This window comes from Aspergillus foveolatus, assembly GCF_047715535.1.
Source record: "Aspergillus foveolatus strain CBS 279.81 unplaced genomic scaffold BDW70scaffold_3, whole genome shotgun sequence".
NCBI classification, from domain to species: Eukaryota; Fungi; Ascomycota; class Eurotiomycetes; order Eurotiales; family Aspergillaceae; genus Aspergillus; species Aspergillus foveolatus.
Window position 1 is genome coordinate 274,113 of NW_027396067.1, and position 17,243 is coordinate 291,355.

General features: G+C 50.5%; 7 protein-coding genes across 7 annotated transcripts; 4 read left to right on the forward strand and 3 right to left on the reverse strand.

Annotated features, from left to right (window-relative positions):
• Nucleotides 1-742: 742 nt before the first annotated feature.
• On the forward strand, nt 743-2,734 carry BDW70DRAFT_147054 (pseudouridine synthase DEG1; the record flags this gene model as incomplete). The annotated part of the gene is made up of 1 exon (XM_073738661.1): nt 743-2,734. The coding sequence occupies one exon, from the start codon at nt 743-745 to the stop codon at nt 2,732-2,734; it is 1,992 nt and encodes a 663-aa protein (XP_073600161.1).
• Nucleotides 2,735-5,184: 2,450 nt separating this feature from the next.
• Nucleotides 5,185-7,281, forward strand: BDW70DRAFT_127459 (ribose phosphate diphosphokinase subunit PRS5). The gene is made up of 3 exons (XM_073735280.1): nt 5,185-6,428; nt 6,475-6,798; nt 6,850-7,281. The coding sequence occupies exons 1-3, from the start codon at nt 5,502-5,504 to the stop codon at nt 6,904-6,906; spliced, it is 1,308 nt and encodes a 435-aa protein (XP_073600162.1). The 5' UTR covers nt 5,185-5,501; the 3' UTR covers nt 6,907-7,281.
• A 537-nt stretch (nt 7,282-7,818) lies between these two features.
• BDW70DRAFT_62600 (H(+)-transporting V0 sector ATPase subunit d) lies at nt 7,819-9,463 on the reverse strand. Its single transcript, XM_073744421.1, has 4 exons — nt 9,322-9,463; nt 9,183-9,271; nt 8,249-9,132; nt 7,819-8,201 (listed from the first exon to the last, which is right to left on the reverse strand). Exons 1-4 carry the CDS (start codon nt 9,351-9,353, stop codon nt 8,118-8,120), a joined length of 1,089 nt encoding a protein of 362 aa, XP_073600163.1. The 5' UTR covers nt 9,354-9,463; the 3' UTR covers nt 7,819-8,117.
• A 588-nt stretch (nt 9,464-10,051) lies between these two features.
• nop58 (RNA-processing protein NOP58) lies at nt 10,052-11,717 on the forward strand. The gene has a single exon (XM_073744419.1). It carries the CDS (start codon nt 10,225-10,227, stop codon nt 11,560-11,562), a length of 1,338 nt encoding a protein of 445 aa, XP_073600164.1. The 5' UTR covers nt 10,052-10,224; the 3' UTR covers nt 11,563-11,717.
• Nucleotides 11,718-12,386: 669 nt separating this feature from the next.
• Nucleotides 12,387-13,166, forward strand: BDW70DRAFT_155842 (uncharacterized protein; the record flags this gene model as incomplete). Its single annotated transcript, XM_073740106.1, has 2 exons — nt 12,387-12,392; nt 12,471-13,166. The coding sequence occupies 2 exons, from the start codon at nt 12,387-12,389 to the stop codon at nt 13,164-13,166; spliced, it is 702 nt and encodes a 233-aa protein (XP_073600165.1).
• Nucleotides 13,167-13,375: 209 nt separating this feature from the next.
• BDW70DRAFT_127462 (glycosyltransferase domain-containing protein) lies at nt 13,376-15,652 on the reverse strand. Its single transcript, XM_073735281.1, has 2 exons — nt 15,184-15,652; nt 13,376-15,129 (listed from the first exon to the last, which is right to left on the reverse strand). Exons 1-2 carry the CDS (start codon nt 15,385-15,387, stop codon nt 13,513-13,515), a joined length of 1,821 nt encoding a protein of 606 aa, XP_073600166.1. The 5' UTR covers nt 15,388-15,652; the 3' UTR covers nt 13,376-13,512.
• Nucleotides 15,653-16,192: 540 nt separating this feature from the next.
• Nucleotides 16,193-17,236, reverse strand: BDW70DRAFT_155844 (uncharacterized protein; the record flags this gene model as incomplete). Its single annotated transcript, XM_073740107.1, has 1 exon — nt 16,193-17,236. The coding sequence occupies one exon, from the start codon at nt 17,234-17,236 to the stop codon at nt 16,193-16,195; it is 1,044 nt and encodes a 347-aa protein (XP_073600167.1).
• Between the last annotated feature and the right edge of the window lie 7 nt (nt 17,237-17,243).

The following is a 17,243-nucleotide window of genomic DNA, read 5'->3' on the forward strand; positions in this document are numbered from 1 at the left end:
TATTAGCCAGGATCGAGCATGGCCACAGGAAACTTTATCGGAGCTAAGACCGCTGATAAGAATGGCCCACTAACCTCATCTAGCATTGTATATTGTGGCGGGCTCCCAACCAGGCTCAGGAACGTACAGTAGGTATGAATATGGGCATGGATATTCGACATTGAACTAGCCGTGGCCAGCTGCCAAGGACATCGTGAGGAAGAGAAATTTTCCTACATTATCACCGCCCTGACAAGCTCAGCACCTTGCCCTTTCCGCGAGTCGCTGGGCGAAGTATGATCTCGAAGGCGAAAGCGTATAGCTAATGACTGAATGGATATCATGAACTACCTACGAGGTCAACCGATCAAGTTACTGCGTTTCTAATTCCCAAATCTCGAATCTATTAAATTGTTTCTATTTGGTTTCAACGCCGAATTATGGATAAAATATTCTACTCGATACCCATTTCTGGCTCTTAACAGTCAAGGGGGATAGCCGTACGGGTATCTTTAAATTAAGCACAAGGAGATCTAGGTTCACAATTACATAGCTTGGGAGTCAACTTAAAGCACAAGCCTGGAGCGTAGGCTTCGCACTTCCCCAGAATCCCTTTATCTTATCGATGCCCTTATCTATCGGTAATACGAATACAGCTAATATTGCACCGCAAACTGGGGCAAGATTTTTCTCGGAGTCAGAGCTGCCCGAGCGAAAGGTTCCCGACCAAGACACGCCCGACATCCCTCACCATCACCGGGGGATGTGGAGATTTCAGTTGAAACCCCTGTTCGTCTTGTCTCAAGTCAATTCAAGCCGAATATTCTGCCGACATCGCCACTCGGGCCTTTCAAAACTCGACTCTCTCCGTGCAGGAATCATGTCCGGCAATGCCCCCCAGGGCCCGCTCGCAGGCCAGAGTCAACAAGCGCAAAAAGAACAACAGCAGCTGGCTCAGAAACAAGAAGCTCAGGAACAGCAGAACCCGGACTACTCAACCTGGAGTACGACCAGCCTCATTGAACGGATTACAGAGCTAGAACGCCAACTGCATTCCCGGAACGCGGAATTCAAACCCGCGTCATCTGCTTCCACTTCCACGCCGACAAAAGAGCAAGCGCCTTTAGACAAACAAAAAGAAGTCCCCAGATGGCTCGCGACGGGAAAATATGACCCCGACGACATTACGCACACCCCGGCTGTGCGACCTCCTAAACAACCGAAGAAGATGGACCCCTCACAGTACAACTTCCGCTTCATCGCGTTAAAATTTGCATACCTGGGGCAGCGGTATCAGGGACTCGAGCATGCGAACAATAATCCAACGGCTTTGCCAACGATTGAGGAGGAGATGTGGAAGGCGCTCATGAGGACGAGGCTGATTTTCCCAACGGATATGGGTGATGAGGATGTTCCCGATCGAAAGGCAAAAAGGAAAGAAAATGAGCCCTTTAACATTAGTTGGGAGGGGTGTGAGTACTCCAAGGCGGGAAGAACGGATCGTGGAGTTAGTGCTTTTGGCCAGGTTATTGGGCTTAAGGTTCGCAGTGCTCGGCCGAAGCGAAAGGAGCCGAAGCCTGCTCAAGGATCGAATGACACTGCGGAAGCTACACGTGAAGCGGCGGCGGATGAGGACTGGGATGATATTGCGGATGAGCTACCCTATATCAGCCTGCTAAATAAAGCACTTCCAGAAGATATTCGCGTGCTGGCATGGTGCCCGAATCCGCCAGAGGGGTTTGATGCGCGTTACTCCTGTCGTGAGCGTCACTACAAATATTTCTTCACGCAACCCGCATTTTCCCCGACACCGGGCCCTCTTGGGCTTCTTCCACGGAGGGGCGATGCGCCCCCAAAATATCGAGAGGGGTGGCTAGACATCGATGCTATGCGTGAAGCTGCTAAGTATTTTGAGGGCGTGCATGATTTTCGCAACTTTTGTAAAGTTGATACAAGCAAGCAAATTGAAAACTTCGAGCGAATCATATATCGTGCCGACATCGAGCTACTTGATCCCAGGAACAGCCCGTTGGGATATGTGAATCGACCGGAATTCAGCGCTCTAAACTACCCTGACACAGATTCTTTGTCCGAGAAACCCGAAAGCTCAGTGCCTCCTGGATGTCAGGTATATGTGTTCAATTTGCAAGGCTCCGCTTTTTTGTGGCATCAAGTAAGGCATATGGTTGGCATTCTCTTTCTTGTTGGCCAAGGACTTGAGTCACCATCTGTCGTGCGCGAATTGCTCGACGTGGCGAAAAACCCCCGCAAACCGATGTACGAGATGGCATCTGATGCCCCGCTAGTTCTTTGGAATTGCGTCTTTCCAGCAAAGGACAGTGAGACGCGAGAGGATGCCCTGGAATGGGTCTACGCTGGAGATACCAGACAGGCAAGGAGCGAGTACGCCAAAGGGTCGGGGAAATACGGCGTGGGCGGCGTGGTCGATGACCTCTGGGCTGTTTGGCGGCAACGCAAAATGGACGAAATTCTGGCCGGCGCACTGCTAGACCTAGTAGTTCAACAAGGTGATCAGAATGCTATGCGAACCGGAAACATAAAGAATCTAGAGCGTGAAAAACAGAATAAGGTGCACAGAGTCTTTGGTGGAGCAAACGAGGGCAAAGCTAAGGGGCAATATTTCCCTCTAGCGCAAAAGAGGAAGATGGATACCGTTGAAGTCCAGAACGCAAGATACCTCGCGGCAAAGCAGCGGAGAACGGACAAAAAGGACAATGGGGTTGCAACAGAATGACTTGTACATACCTTTGTGGAAACTTTAGTTACGAAAGAGCCTCGCCGTTCCTCGGGCATGTTATCAAGAGCAAATATCTGGATCCTTTATGGCTTTGAGTCGTACAGGCAATGCCGAGAGCCTCTCCAGACTTCTTCGAGTTTTGCCCTGTTCGGCAGGAGTTTCTGGGCATAATAGCATAAGCACTTGCGTTTTCTGCAGGGGAGCGCATAATCGAGAGATTTACCGGGAAGACCACAACCACCTCAGGCTCCCCTACAACAACCACCGCCAAATAAAAGCGCACTTCGAAACCCTTGAAAGCCTCGTGTATGACAATATCTTGAATTTCTGTCGTTGGGATGAACCTCGTCGCAGCCTTGAATAGATAAGTAGGAGAAGATGTGGATGTTTGAATGCCTAAACCGCGGATTACCAAAAGGGATTCTTCTGTTTCAAAGCTATGGTAAGCAGAACGAATAAAGCTGCGCATGACGGAGACGAACCGGTATAGCCTTTCTTAAAGACGCCGAATATGAGGACCATGCTAACGAGGGCGATGCCAATAAAGTTGGAGGTATCAGCAACACGGCAAGCGAAGGATCCCAGTGGACTAGACCACACTGCGGTCCAAGGTATAATGGGGCCATCTTGGCTGAAGAACGCGCGACGAAACCGCGCAGCATATATAAGAAGTACGCCCGCGAGTACTGTCCCACGCAGAAGGAACTGGAAGTAGAAGAAGAGCTTTGCGGCGGTGCTCGTATGTCTGGAGGCATTGGAAACTGTGAACAACGCCGTGGTCGGAGAAGGACGGCGCGATATAAGATAAGGAGGCATTTGTAGATGAAAGAGAATTCAACGCTATCAAATCAAGGACTATTCAAGGCCATACGAGCCCTAACTCCCCGCCAGATAATCTTGTAAACTGATGATGGAGAAACGAACCTGGAAGCTGGAGCTTGTTGCGTCGTAGATCTCCTATCAGCTGCTAGACCATATGTGGCCTAGTATTATCTGCTCTGTAACCTCACGGAGTGCACGTGACACGAACATATCTTCGCTCCTGATTTGACACGACAACTGCCCAACTCTCGCTTGTTGCCTGACCTGACCATGCTTCCGCTCAAGGGGCTGGTAGAGTGAATTATGCCTGGATCCCTAACAGGAATCTCCCAGGAAACAAACATGATCAGGATCAAGCGAGCAACCGAGAGAGTCCTCGACCTCGGCGCCGCACCCGCGAAACTGACACGGTCGCCTAAAGCACAGGAACAGCCATCAAATAACCCAAGATCAAGACTTTTGTCTCGGTCTTGAGTATGGACAGACCGATAGACTGCTATATCATCTTTAAAGAACCGGGTTTTCTAGACCATCGACTTCAACTCGGCTGTATCACATATTAAGACCCAAGACTCCCAGGCTGCTAGCGAGTTCACGTACAGCAGTGCCCATGGTGGAGGTGCCTTGTCTTCAAGACTGAATCGCTGATCTGATCAGAGATGCTGGAGAGGAATCTTTATCTGCTAGAACGCAGAAAGATTTGTTTCCTGCTGTTGGCATTGTCTACAAGGATAGGAGTGGCCACTATTGGGAACATTATCGCGAATTCAGGTCGCCTTTAAATCTGCACGGGGTAAAAATGCAAACCTTCACGAATCCGGCGTTCTATACTAACGTTCTGTAGGGTCGTGTATGATGGGAAATCCCTAACAATAATGTGCATCACGTTGTCCTCCTGTTGAAATCACCGACATCGACAGTGCTGAAGGATCGGCTGTGTTGGAACAATGTGGGGTTACCAATATATTAGAGATCCAGATAAACAGAGCACAACTTTACTGTGAGCCTTTCACCTCAACTCATCCCTGGAATGTCTGTCCACCGGGACATGGCCCTGGGTTTCCGCGAAGCTGCTCCCTTACTGACCTTGAGTTACAGGATTACTGGAGCTGGCCTGATACTATACCAATGCATTGGCAGAATCTTTAATAATGCAAGCTCTTTTTTTGGCCGTTAACCCAACACTGGAAACCGGACCTGGACCTGGACTTGGACCTGAGCAATGAACAATACCATGGATTTCTCTGCTATTCCTGTTTCATTTGTCTCTTTTCGAGTCTTTTCGCACGTTCAAGTACTTATTGGTCAATTGAGACTGTCCTTGGTGTAATCCGCAGCTTCTTAGCCCTTTCGTAACAGGCAAAACAGCTACTGTTGAGTCTGAGAGATGATGGCTAACCGCATGCTGGATGTTGATATTTTGTTTGGCGTCGTCCTCTGTTCCTTTTATGTTGTGGTGTCCTTTCCTAATCCGTGGACGACGATTGCTTAAGCTTTCGTCATTCCTGCGGGGCCCTTGGAAGACGAGGGGCCATGATACCGCTTATCCTGATCGGGGCGGGCTGAAACCTGAGGCGTCAACGGCAGAAAACCCGGTCTGCAAGGTCCACTAAGAAAGGCTTTTTTTCTTTTCTTCCATTACGGGCTCACACGACATCTTGATCCACTACATCTCATTCCATGTCTCTTTCGTCCTTGCCCTTGAAGCGTGTTCAAGACTCCCCGCCATGATCTAGCTTCTGGCTCTCCTTACTCTAGGACTTTCCGTTCCACATTTTGCTCGCCTCGCATCTACCGAGCTAACGTTCCCGATCGATACCGCCCCTCCAGAACACCCGCTTCTGCGGCTTTTCCCAGGTTTTCTCCGCCTCCGAATCGGCTACCCCCAGGGCCACTTGCGTACTTTCTAGGACATTCTTCCCATACCGACATTCTGGCAACAATGGTTCGAAATATCGTCGTCATTGGGGGCACTTCCCATCCTCAACTGACTCAGACGATTTGCGATATACTCGGGATTCCTCCAGCCGACGTGTTGCTGTCAAAGTTTTCTGTCGGTGAAACGAGGGTTGAAATCAAAGAATCCGTACGTGGAAAAGATGTCTACATTCTTCAGTCTGGTGGTGGAAAGGTGAACGACCATCTTTTGGAGCTGCTTATCACTATTTCGGCATGCAAAACTGCATCTGCTCGAAGAGTCACCGCTGTTCTCCCGCTCTTTCCATACTCCCGCCAGAGTGATATTCCTTACAACAAATCGGGAGCTCCTCTAGTCAAATCATCGCTTGAAGGAAAGGGCGCTTCCAACGGGTATACCTTCGAGAGCACCCCTACGACCCCCCATCCCGGGAAGCTCGAGGCCGGAAACCCGATAAATGGCGTCAGTGTTGATAACCTGCAAAAGAGTCTGGCAAAGGCTCAGCTAGAGGAGTCTACCGGTAGCCCTGTCAAGAAACGCCTACCCAACGGACTTTCTCGCAGTGAGACTATGGAGTCTCTGAAGTCGGACAGCAGCAAGTCCACGCTTCCGAACGGCCTCTTGGATGACAGCCAAGACAAAATCAATAAATTTGAGCCGCGGCCTGGATATAAACAGTGGGTGGCTCAAGCGGGTACTCTCGTGGCTGACTTGCTCACTTGTGCTGGCGCGGATCACGTTATCACGATGGACCTGCATGATCCCCAATACCAAGGCTTCTTTGATATTCCCGTTGATAACCTCTACGGGCGACCCCTTCTCAAGAACTATATTATGCGCAACATCGCCAACTACAAAGAAGCCGTTGTTGTAAGCCCAGACGCTGGTGGCGCCAAGCGGGCAACTGCGATTGCGGACTCTATGGGCATGGAATTCGCTCTGATCCACAAGGTTTGTGTTACCGATTCCCTCGCCATATCCTCCTAATATTCTTTAGGAACGTCGTCCCACGCGGATCACAGACCGTCAGAATGCAACTATGATGCTGGTTGGAGATGTTAAGGATAGGACAGCCATCCTGATTGACGACCTTGCTGACACGTCAAACACTATCACCCGGGCTGCCAAACTTCTGAAGAAGGAAGGTGCTTCGCAAGTCTACGCTCTGGTGACTCATGGAATCTTGAGCGGTGATGCGATCGACCGTATCAATGCCAGCGCTCTAGACAAGGTCGTCGTAACCAACAGCGTATCTCAGGCAGAGCACTTGCGCCGATGCCCCAAGCTGGAAGTCTTGGAGGTCGGCCACGTTTTTGCAGAGGTATAATGCTCAACTACTTCCTTCGAGGAACTCTGACTGACAGTCTTCCAGGCTATCCGTCGCGTCCACCACGGCGAGAGTATCAGTGCGCTTTTCCAGTATGAGTAACTGGTCAATAATTACGGTTCCTTCTCTTGGTAGCCCTTTGGCATGAAAGATATGAGATGAAATACCTTTCAAAAGTAGCATTGAACTTAAGCCATATACTCATGGATATTTTTTCTTTTTCATGACGCGATATATTCAAGACATTTACCAATCTATGACCCATACACGTTCATGTCTTACCACCAACCGGCTTGGGTTGGAGCCATTTTGACCGTTACTATTCAACCTCTCACGACAATCAAGATAATGACCTCCTGTCCAGGATGCGCACCTTGGGCACCATGGTGCCTTCTCCGGCTGAAAAATCAAGCCAGCGCCAGCTCGTCAATAGTGCACCTGTCACCCCGTCCATTTTCTTTTCTTTTCTTTTCTTTTCTTTTTCCTTTTTTTTTAACGTCCCGTCTTCTCAAGCCTTTCATCTACAATAAGAATTGCGCCTGGGATCATCGGCTACATGTTCAGCGTTCTGTCCCTCTTGCTCTCAGTCAGCCATCCCTCGTCGTTGACGACATGTATATAACGTTTCGCGATCGACGACTCAATAAAAAGTAGAAAACACCTAATTATCTCTAGGACCAGGCATCAAGCTACGCCTTTATCCAAGATGCTCCCAAGACACGGCATCATCCTTACCAAACCCTACTGGCTCACTCAGGTACTAGAACTTTGATACCAAGGTAATGATGAAGGTCGGTGTACCTCGGAATTACACCTCACCCCGCCAGTTGTATTGCGAACCTACGTTCACATCTCAACTAAACCGGGCAGCCAATACCTGGGACAGTGAGCCCGTCGTGACCCGTCCTTTGATTTGACAAAATGAAATAGGTTCAAGCTCCGTCTATAGGCTGTATCCTACTGGCGCACTGGTCTAGGCATGCTGCATTCGCACGTGGTATGGACCAGGCTTTGAATAAGATTTTTTTTTGTATGCAATGTCTAAATACAGATAAATTGAAACTAGCGAGAAGGTCGATTCCTCAAATCTAGGTTACGGTACGGCTAGCATAATGTAGGTACTATATCACATAAAAAACTCCAAACGCCTATAACATAACAGATTCAGTTGCACAAATACGTATGACGCAATGGATCGATACGCTCGTACAGTCGGGTAATATTAAGGAAAAACAGAGATATTGAGAACGTGACAGAAGCAAACCCGCTGGGTGACGGGTTGAGGGAGATATGAAAATACAGGCTAAAGGAACTCAGAAGACGGATATGAAATTTCCGATTCTCTCCTTCTGGTTTTGAGCAATGCACTCAGAGATCCAGGTGACATTTCGAATTTCCTGAACTTGTTAGTTAGAGAAGCTTCTAGAGTAGCTGGGTCCCTCACCTGTTCCTTTAGTCGCATCCAGGCGTATACTATAGCAGGAGTAAACTGTCGGGTGAAAACGAGCTTGCTCATCTCCATTTCCTTTTGATAGAATAAATCCTCCAGGCTCTTTCCATCAGAGCCACCCATGCCGCCAAGACCGCCTCCGCCTTGGGTGAGACCCACGGCATCGAAGAATGCCTTGTAGTCCGCAGATATACTGACGGCCAGCGAGACAGCTTCAATATCGTCGGCCCGAGAAAGCATCAGTGACCCTTCGGGATATAATTTGCCGAATTCGGGGTAGAGCTTCCTCCGCTCAGGCTTAGAGAGCTCCGTGCCGAACGAGTTCAGTGTGATGTTAATAGCACGTCGATCCGCCTCGAATTCGAGAATTTCCGCCATCACTTCTTGCGTTGGCGTTCCCTTGAAGTCTGGATGCGTGGTGACAAATTTGTAGAAATCTTCGAGGTAGTTCTTGTACAGTGTGTTCCGCACAATCTCAATGTTGAGTTCGTCCAAGTCCTGGTGGCTTAGGCTGCCCTTGAAGAAGCCAGCCAGCGGAGTTTCGACCAGCACAGAGTTATATAGTTCTTCGATATTCGTCGCGACGCACAGTACGGGCAAGGTTTCGAACCATCCAAGAGGGTGGCACCGCTCCAAAAGCTCCCGAGTGTCACGTTCGTGCAGCGTTCCGGTGATGAGTAAAGCGACGTTATCGATCATATAGCCGTATGTGAGGTACTCTAGGAATCTTGCGGTAGATCCTGTGGCCTGTGCGAGGAGGTACCGAAACTCGGCAACTAGCTTGTCGGTCATCTTGCCAGCCAGGGCAGAGGTGGAGGGGTTGGGAGGAAGAGCTCCGAGAAAGTCGCCATATGCAGGAGCCAGCTGCAGTTTAACATCTAGATAGTTGTTAATAGATGAATCAGGGACCGCACTTCAAAGAACGTACCATCAATAGTCTCACATTGTGTCAGATTTGAATAGTGTTGCCCGTTAAGCAGGCTGTTCCGATATCCACGGACAATCCCCTCGATATAGCTGCAAGACGTTAGCTCGCCGTTCTAAAGAGGGCATATAGGCCAGCTTACCCGCTATTGACGTTGAAAAAGAGTCCCTCCATTGTGTGACTGTAGCAGATCAGACGGCTCTCCGCATCGACATGGAGAGCTCCCAGTGCTGCTGTTTCTTTGGCCGGCCAGTTTTACGTAAGCCAATACACCGCCTCACATACTAGCCACAAATGCGGGCCACAAGCCACAGAAAGCGCTTTTTCTGCACTTTTTACTGACAGGCAAAAAAAATCCTCCAGCAGCACGCTCTCGGAGGTCCGAATCCACGGTTGCCCACACTTCGCCAGTCCCTCCCTTCTTGCTCCTGGCCGCTGCCCTTTCTTATTTTCAACACCTGGGAGTCGTGACCGCACACAATGACGCTTTTCATCCTGACCGAGACGAGTGCGGGCTATGCCCTGCTCAAAGCTAAGGACAAGAAGCTTCTGAAGCGAGACGATCTTGCTACTGAGGCTTCTACGGCAGAGGGTGTTTCCAATCTGTGCGTTATCCCTGTAATTTTTTTTCTGTCTTATCCAGTTGAATCTCTTGCCGTGTTCAATCGACAAAGTTTTTCCGTTGCGTCTAACATTTAAGATAGGCTCAAGCTGAAGAGCTTCCAGAAGTTCGACAGCGCCACAGCAGCCCTCGAGGAAGTCGCCTCTGTTGTTGAAGGAAAGGTCACCCCTCGCCTTGCCAGCCTTCTTGATGAAATCAAGGATGAGAAGAAGGTCTCGCTGGCCGTAGCTGATCCTAAGCTGGGTAGGTCTGATCGCGGATTACATACCGACAGTGTAATTGACTTGCCGCTGCGTAGGAAATGCCATTGGCAAGCTTCCCGGTCTTGACATTTCATTGATTGCCGATTCCACAACGGCCGACATCTACCGCGCCATTCGTGAACATCTGCCCACGCTGATTCCTGGTCTCCTCCCCCAGGACATGTCCACCATGTCTCTGGGTCTTTCCCACTCTCTTGCCAGACACAAGCTCAAGTTCTCTCCCGACAAGATCGACACCATGATTGTGCAAGCTATTGGTCTGCTGGACGACCTTGACAAAGAACTAAACAATTACGCCATGCGTGTGAAGGAATGGTACGGCTGGCACTTCCCTGAACTCGCCAAGATTCTCAACGACAACATCGCCTACTCGCGACTCGTTCTTAAAATGGGTATGCGGTCCAACTTTGAGAACGCCGACCTCGCAGAGATCCTCCCTGAAGAAATTGAGGCGGCCGTGAAGGCCGCGGCAGACAGGTCTATGGGTACAGAAATCAGCGAGGATGACTTGGAGAACATCCAGGCCCTGGCTGAGCAAGTCGTTGGTTTCTCTGAATACCGCTCCCAGCTTGCCGGCTATATTACTGCCCGCATGAACGCCATCGCCCCTAACCTTACCGCTCTTGTCGGTGATCTCGTGGGTGCCCGGCTCATCGCCCATGCCGGTAGCTTGACCAACCTCTCCAAGAGCCCTGCCAGTACTCTCCAAATTCTCGGTGCCGAGAAGGCACTCTTCCGTGCTCTAAAGACTAAGCACGACACGCCCAAGTACGGTCTGATCTACCACGCCTCTTTGATCGGCCAGGCGACTGGAAAGAACAAGGGCAAGATGGCGAGAGTCCTCGCTGCAAAGGCATCTCTCGGTCTCCGCGTCGACGCCCTCGCCGAATGGGACGACGATGTCACCGAGGAGGACAAGGCTGCCCTTGGTACAGAGGCCCGGTTCAACCTGGAGCGCAAGCTGGCCGCATTGGAAGGCAAGCCCCTCAAGCCTCGCGGTGTTGCTATTGGTCCCGATGGCGCTTCTGCCCAACCCGGCAAGTTCAACATCAACGAAGCTCGAAAATATAACCCTGACGCGGACGCCGTGGATCAGGATAAGGCTACTCCCTCCAAGAAGAAGCTCGTTCAGGAGGTCCAGGACGAGGAAATGGCTGATGCTGACTCCGACGAGGAACCCGCCGCTAACGGAGTAGACTCAGACTCTTCTGATGAAGAGACGTCCAAGAAATCTAAGAAGAGCAAGGACTCAGAAATCGAGAAGCTCGCCGAGAAGGCTGGGCTAAGCGTCAAACGGTACAAGCGCAAGCTAGAACGCGGCGAGATTCAGTTCGATGCCGCCGGCAACCCCAGCGCCATAAGCAAAAAGGACATCAAGAAGGCCAAGAAGGAGGCCAAGAAGGCGTCCAAGGGCGATGACAAGGAGAAGAAGCGCAAGCGGTCAGACGAAGCCGAAGACACGGACGGCAAAAAGAAGAAGAAGAAGAGGGATGATTAAGATATCAGAAAGAAAAAAAAGTTCAAGGGTACTATGTCTTTTTCCTTCATCTGTATGATATCACATGTGCCATGTGGGTTGATTTTCGAGTGATTTATTCTCCTTGCTCTCTTTTTGATCTAGTGTGCAATGTTTGGGTGGCATTAGGATGGGAATACTTTTGGTCCCTCCCGGCGCATTGATGGTGCTTCTTCGTTTATTTCCAGTTAATACAAAGCAACTGTTGGATTCATCTCGGCATCAATCTACCGATACCATTGGCATGCATAGACACTCTACGGCAATGCCCAACCACTTCCACGGGGCCCTGTATGCTCCACACCTGCAAGCAGCGGAGCAGAATACCACAGTGTCAACAAAGCCAGCAGCCTTATTGCTGCACATTCTTCAAATGTCAGACCGAAATCTTCCAGCCTTTCCTTCTCGTCGTAATTATCTGCGGCGTGAAGGGGTTACGAGCTGTTGGGAGATATGGTAAAACAGTGGTATCACTACGCTGAACAGGGACGCACAACTCAGGAAGTTGGAGAACTAGGTTTCTGATTAGTCTATATTATATGTATCCTTTTTCATAAATCTATGGCGAGGTTGGTTCGTCCAACTCGTAGTCAACGCAGCACCTCATAAGACACCGCCTACTACAAGAGCCTCCCTCAAACTAGTAGATACTGCCAGCAAAACCTCTCAAGTTTACTTTCCACCGCCTAATTTTTCCCTCATCTTCCCCTCACGAGTCATCACTAGTCCTTCAGCAGTTGATTGATATATATATCAGATTACCATTTTCCCTTCAGTCTGACAAAGTCACCTACTATTCCAACACAATGCGGGTTAGTAACTCATCATACCCATCACTTCATCCCACCACATTAATCCAACCGATCCAAACTAACGAGCACTAAAAAAAGATAATAAATCCCCAAGATGCAACACTAACAAATATCGAAGTCCTCTCATACCTCACTGCAAATCCGCCACGGCGGCCCCCGACCGCTCCACCAGGCGTTAATCAGAAGCATTTCATTCCGAGTCCCGACTTGCGCGACCACAATACCGTCGTCAAGGAGATCCATAACTACGCCAGCCGTCTTGCACCGCATTTATTGCGGTACCCAACATCTTCAGCTACAGCTACGTCGAGTGAACCGGGATCAGGGAAGGAAGAAAGGAAGGATACGTTTGATCATGCGCTCAGAGAGCTTGTCACTAGATTACAGCCGTACGGGCTGACGAAAGGGGAGGTCCTTATGATTGTTAATCTGGGGGTGGGAATATCTACTGCTGCCGGTGTCGCCGGTGCTACGGCTGAGGGTGGGGTTGAAGATGGGTTTGAGGGAGCGGGAGCGGAAAGAATGGATGTTGATGAAGGTGATCCTGAGCCTGAAAATGGGGATGGGGTCGAGCAAGAGGGGGCTGAAGGTCAGGTTGATGGTAAGGCTGATGGAGAGGGAGGAGAGGGCGAAGGCGAAGGCGACGCAGGCGACTACGGTGCTCTGGCGTTGATTGATACAATAATTGAAGAGCGCGAGCAGAGATTGAGTGATGAGAATGTGCTGGAGATTCTGGCGATCATTCGGGAGACGTTGGGTGCCGCTACCTCATAGCCAGTTTGTTATCGAGGGACAGACGACGGGATGAGCGGGGTGTACAATATGACTGATACCTTCGTTATGTATATACTGGGTTGGCGTTAGGGTTACGGATATCACACGAAAGGATGAAGTAAAAGTACAAACAGAGTATAGTTCTCGTCAATTTGGAGCTATGTAGCGCTCGCATCTATCTGGTATCTTCAAAAGCAACAGTAGGAAAAGAAGTAACCATGAACCATACGCCAGCCATAATATAACAGAGTAGCACAGGCAAACAACCTAACGCCAAACATGCAGCTCACCAAGGGTGTTAAGCTGATAAAATGTAACAGTAAAAAAATCCTTCAAAGACCGTAGACTAGAATTCCCTCCCCTTCACCAGATTTCCCCACTGGTTATAAACTGGTCCACCATACTCGCCTCCGTCTTCCTCACCAAAGGGCCCAAGACCATCATCGAAAAGGTCCCTCTCAAACCCTGAGCAAACTTCCGGATAATCTATCCACTCGCCCTTATCTGTCCAGACACCTCCAACGCCACCGCGCACATCCCAGAAGTTCTGGTCCAGCAGAGCATGTTGCGCCGCATCAAAGCCCGTTTGTGAGCGCATGTACTTGCGCAAGAGAGCGCGAGCCCAAGGGGTGTACCACATTCTCGACCACCACGTGTCACGCACGGTACCCTTGTCTTTTGCGTCCATATGAATGAGAGCCGGCACTTCGGCGGAGTGGATGTTTGTCAAGAGAGGAATATTACTCCAGGTCCGATTGGCTGGGAGTGCGTCGAGGGTGTCGTTCCAGGGCGGGTTGACGTACTCGTTCTTGCTATATTTCGGCTGTTTGAAAGGATTGCCGAGTTTATGGTCGGAGACGTCGTTCGGGAGCAAAAGGCGGCTTTCGCGAGGGACCCGGTGCTCTGCTTGTACTGTGGATGTTTTGGAGACGTTATTGTAGCGCAGCCACTCGACATCTTCTTTCGCGTTTACTGTGTTGAAGAAGAGACGCGATTGAAAGTCCACGCCGATTCCGTACTCGTAGCGTTGCCCAGGTTGAAGGTTTGGAGGGACAATAGTGATGTTTGTGGCCTCGGATATTCCAATCCATCGATATAACAGCTCTTTAAAGCTGTTTGAGGTTCGACGCCGTTCCAGCTCGCGCACGTATTCCTGTCGACCATACATCTGCGTCAGGGCCAGGTAGTCCCCGTCGACTGCGCGGTGCTCCTCAACGAACCGCAAGACCTGCGCGTAGATGAGTTTTAGGTCTGCTACCTGCCCAATAACCGCGCCTGGCTTGAGCCACCGCGGGCGGGTCAATTGCTCTTGGGTGTCTGTTTTCCACCCATAACTATCCGGCGAAAGAGTCGACTCTGGCACACTGGCACAGCCGGCATCGTCGGTCAGGTTATGAAAACACTCTTTGCTTGCGGAGAAAATCACGCGCTGCGAGTACTTCTGGTGTGTTTCCACGCCATCCTTGCGGAATGGCCGATCCACTGTAACCATGCCGTACCTTTCACGTAACTTCGCATTCGTTTCCCGTAGCAGCTCCTGATACCGCCTGACTAGAACCTCCGGCGGCAGCTGGAAGAAAATGTCGAAGCCGTCCACAACCAATACAATGTCATGATCCTGCAGGCGCGGGGTGTACGCCAAAAAGTTATATATCCCAGTAATTCTGTCAACCATGTAATCATGTCCGGCCGAGCCCGCTGGAAGTTCTCTCCCATAGCGCACCAGCGTTGGCGGGGGGTAGTTTAGAATCATGGCCGAAGTCAAGGTACGGCATAGGCCTGGGTTGCTGCGAGTCGCGGGCAGGACGAGATGAAACGATGCATTCGTCTTCTGCAGATTGTTCGACAGTATAAAGGTGTCATTGTGGTCGTAGGCAATTCGGGGGGTTATGATCGTGGCGTCTTCAGGTCGACCGTGGAAAGGGTGGTACGAGGGGTATTGAAGCCAGTGATTGACCTCCGGCTGAAGAATCGTCAGTCCTTAGCAGTCTCACATTTGCCATTTCAAAGGGCTTACCTCTCCCGGAGACCGCATAAAAAGGAATATCAGAAAGAAGCATCCTGCGACTGCGAGAAGCAACCGCGTCGGTCGCGGCCGTGGGCGAGGATAGTAAGTCTGCTGCAGGAACCGCGTTGCGGACAATCGCCAGGAATTGTACTGGTCAGCCCAGGGACCAGGCAAGTGGTTGTCCAGGCCGCCCAGGAGCCCGCGCGAGGCCATCTGGAAACTCAGCTGTGCGTTGCTGGGAGCAAAGGGAAATTGTCGATTTCAATCGTGAAAGAGAAGGTTGAAGATAAACATTCCGGCGCGGATTTAGTCACCGCAGACGCAGGGAATGGGGTGATAACGACCTTCGTACTCTGAGGGGCCTGGAGAAAGGACAGATGAACTTAAGAAGAAAGGAAAAGATCAACGGCAAAAAGAGGCCATGTTGCAGAAGATTTGCACTGCTGTGATGACGCAGCTGTCGCCTGCGACAGCCCCGACCCGGCACTTAGTTTCAGATCTGTCAAATGTCAATCGATGTGACAACAAACTTTGTCTACAGAGACCTGGAATCTCTGACATGTCTTGTTTATCTATACCCAAAAGACTAATTAATTCTTATATCCAGTATAAAACTGCCTATATTTTTTTTTTGCGACCCGAATATCTTGGGTTTACCTTCTGTTCATGCTCGGGCCAATTCTCCCTAGTAGTGGCCGCGTAATCCGACCCCAACCCTGCCGTTTCATATTGACAGGCCGATCCCAGGCCCTGGCAGCATTAGTGCACAAGAGTTCTCGCTAATAAATCATGATCTATTGGTAGTGCAGCTACGATCAACTGCTGCTGGTGTTGAGTTTGCATTTGCCATTTGTGGAGTACCCGGGCAATAATCAGTCATTAGATGTACAACAAAGCCGGTCGCAGGAAACCGGTGGCTAAATAGTAAGTCAGATGCAGTGCGAAGGTATATATAAACGAACCCCCAAACGCCAGTATGTATGTCTCTCCTGCAGATCAACAAGGAACAACGGACAACTCATTCCAAGTAAATCTCCTCTCGTAACCGTTGCAGATTGCGGAAGATCCCGCCCCCAGGCCCCTCACTCTCCTGTCTTTGATGTCCCCTTGACCTCGAGTTTTGAGTCTGTTTACTCTGTGACGGAGCCTCCACTGCCCTCCTCCGCTCCTCAACGAGCTTTGCCAATCCGTCCACAAACCTCACGCGCGCCTTCTCCTCCGCTGTCCCCTTCCACACCAAAGATAGTGTCCGTAAAGCCTCAACCCTGCGCGCTGCAGCTTCAAGCCCACCGTCGCTATCCAGAAGCTCATTGATCTCACCACGTAGCTTCTTTGCAGCCTCCTGCCCCTTCTCCTCACGAGTTTGACTGTCCGGGCCTAAATCTGGTGCGGCAACAGAGATGAACGACGACGTTATCGAAGTCTCAGACGGTGGAAGCGGCCACTCCATTGCGTCGCCGAAGGTCTGAACGACTTCTTCCAGGCGCGCGCGGACCTGATTCAGGGTGCGAAGGTTGCTTATATACTCCGGTTCGTTCTTTTTTCTCTCGTGTTCTCCTCGCTCTGTGGGTTCTGATTCGCCTTCGAGTTTCTCTTCCGTGATTGCTGGCGTAGCCGTAGTAAACCTTGCAATCTCCTCTGCCAGCCCCTCTGTCACCAAGTCCGAGAGTGCGACCGCCTCACCGCGAAGAACCTCGACTTCGTACGCGAGCCGGTTGCCGCTGCGGATGATTTCATCGGTAAGGGAAGTAAGAGTGCTTGAGTGGCGGATGTTCTGGGCATTGGTTTGTGACAGGATAGATTGGACGCGAGTAGAGAGGTCGGTAAGGTTGACGGCGCGCGGGTTTGATTGGGATTGCAACTGTGAAGTTTGGAGGCTCAGTGGCGGGAGAGTGTCGTTGAGGTAGTCGACGGGGTCGAAGGATGGATTTGCGTAATCAGGATTGACTGTCAATGTTGACGCGGCTGTTGAGGGCGGAGCTGGACTGGGCGTCTTAGACGGCGTCATTGCGCTTGTGGTATTATGGAAAATGGAATTGTCTTTCAAAGACTGAGTTGGCATCTTTGAA

What these genes read in the sequence shown, in the direction of transcription:
- BDW70DRAFT_127459 (XM_073735280.1), top strand. Translation starts at nt 5,502, where the DNA reads ATGGTTCGAAATATCGTCGTCATTGGGGGCACTTCCCATCCTCAACTG. An exon ending in AATTCGCTCTGATCCACAAG is followed by an intron (nt 6,429 to 6,474) that starts GTTTGTGTTACC and finishes AATATTCTTTAG; the next exon opens with GAACGTCGTCCCACGCGGAT. An exon ending in TCGGCCACGTTTTTGCAGAG is followed by an intron (nt 6,799 to 6,849) that starts GTATAATGCTCA and finishes ACAGTCTTCCAG; the next exon opens with GCTATCCGTCGCGTCCACCA.
- BDW70DRAFT_62600 (XM_073744421.1), bottom strand. Translation starts at nt 9,353, where the DNA reads ATGGAGGGACTCTTTTTCAACGTCAATAGCGG. An exon ending in TTTTTCAACGTCAATAGCGG is followed by an intron (nt 9,272 to 9,321) that starts GTAAGCTGGCCT and finishes AACGTCTTGCAG; the next exon opens with CTATATCGAGGGGATTGTCC. An exon ending in ACAATGTGAGACTATTGATG is followed by an intron (nt 9,133 to 9,182) that starts GTACGTTCTTTG and finishes ACAACTATCTAG; the next exon opens with ATGTTAAACTGCAGCTGGCT.
- nop58 (XM_073744419.1), top strand. Translation starts at nt 10,225, where the DNA reads ATGTCCACCATGTCTCTGGGTCTTTCCCACTCTCTTGCCAGACACAAG.
- BDW70DRAFT_127462 (XM_073735281.1), bottom strand. Translation starts at nt 15,387, where the DNA reads ATGGCCTCGCGCGGGCTCCTGGGCGGCCTGGACAACCACTTGCCTGGT. An exon ending in TTATGCGGTCTCCGGGAGAG is followed by an intron (nt 15,130 to 15,183) that starts GTAAGCCCTTTG and finishes ACGATTCTTCAG; the next exon opens with CCGGAGGTCAATCACTGGCT.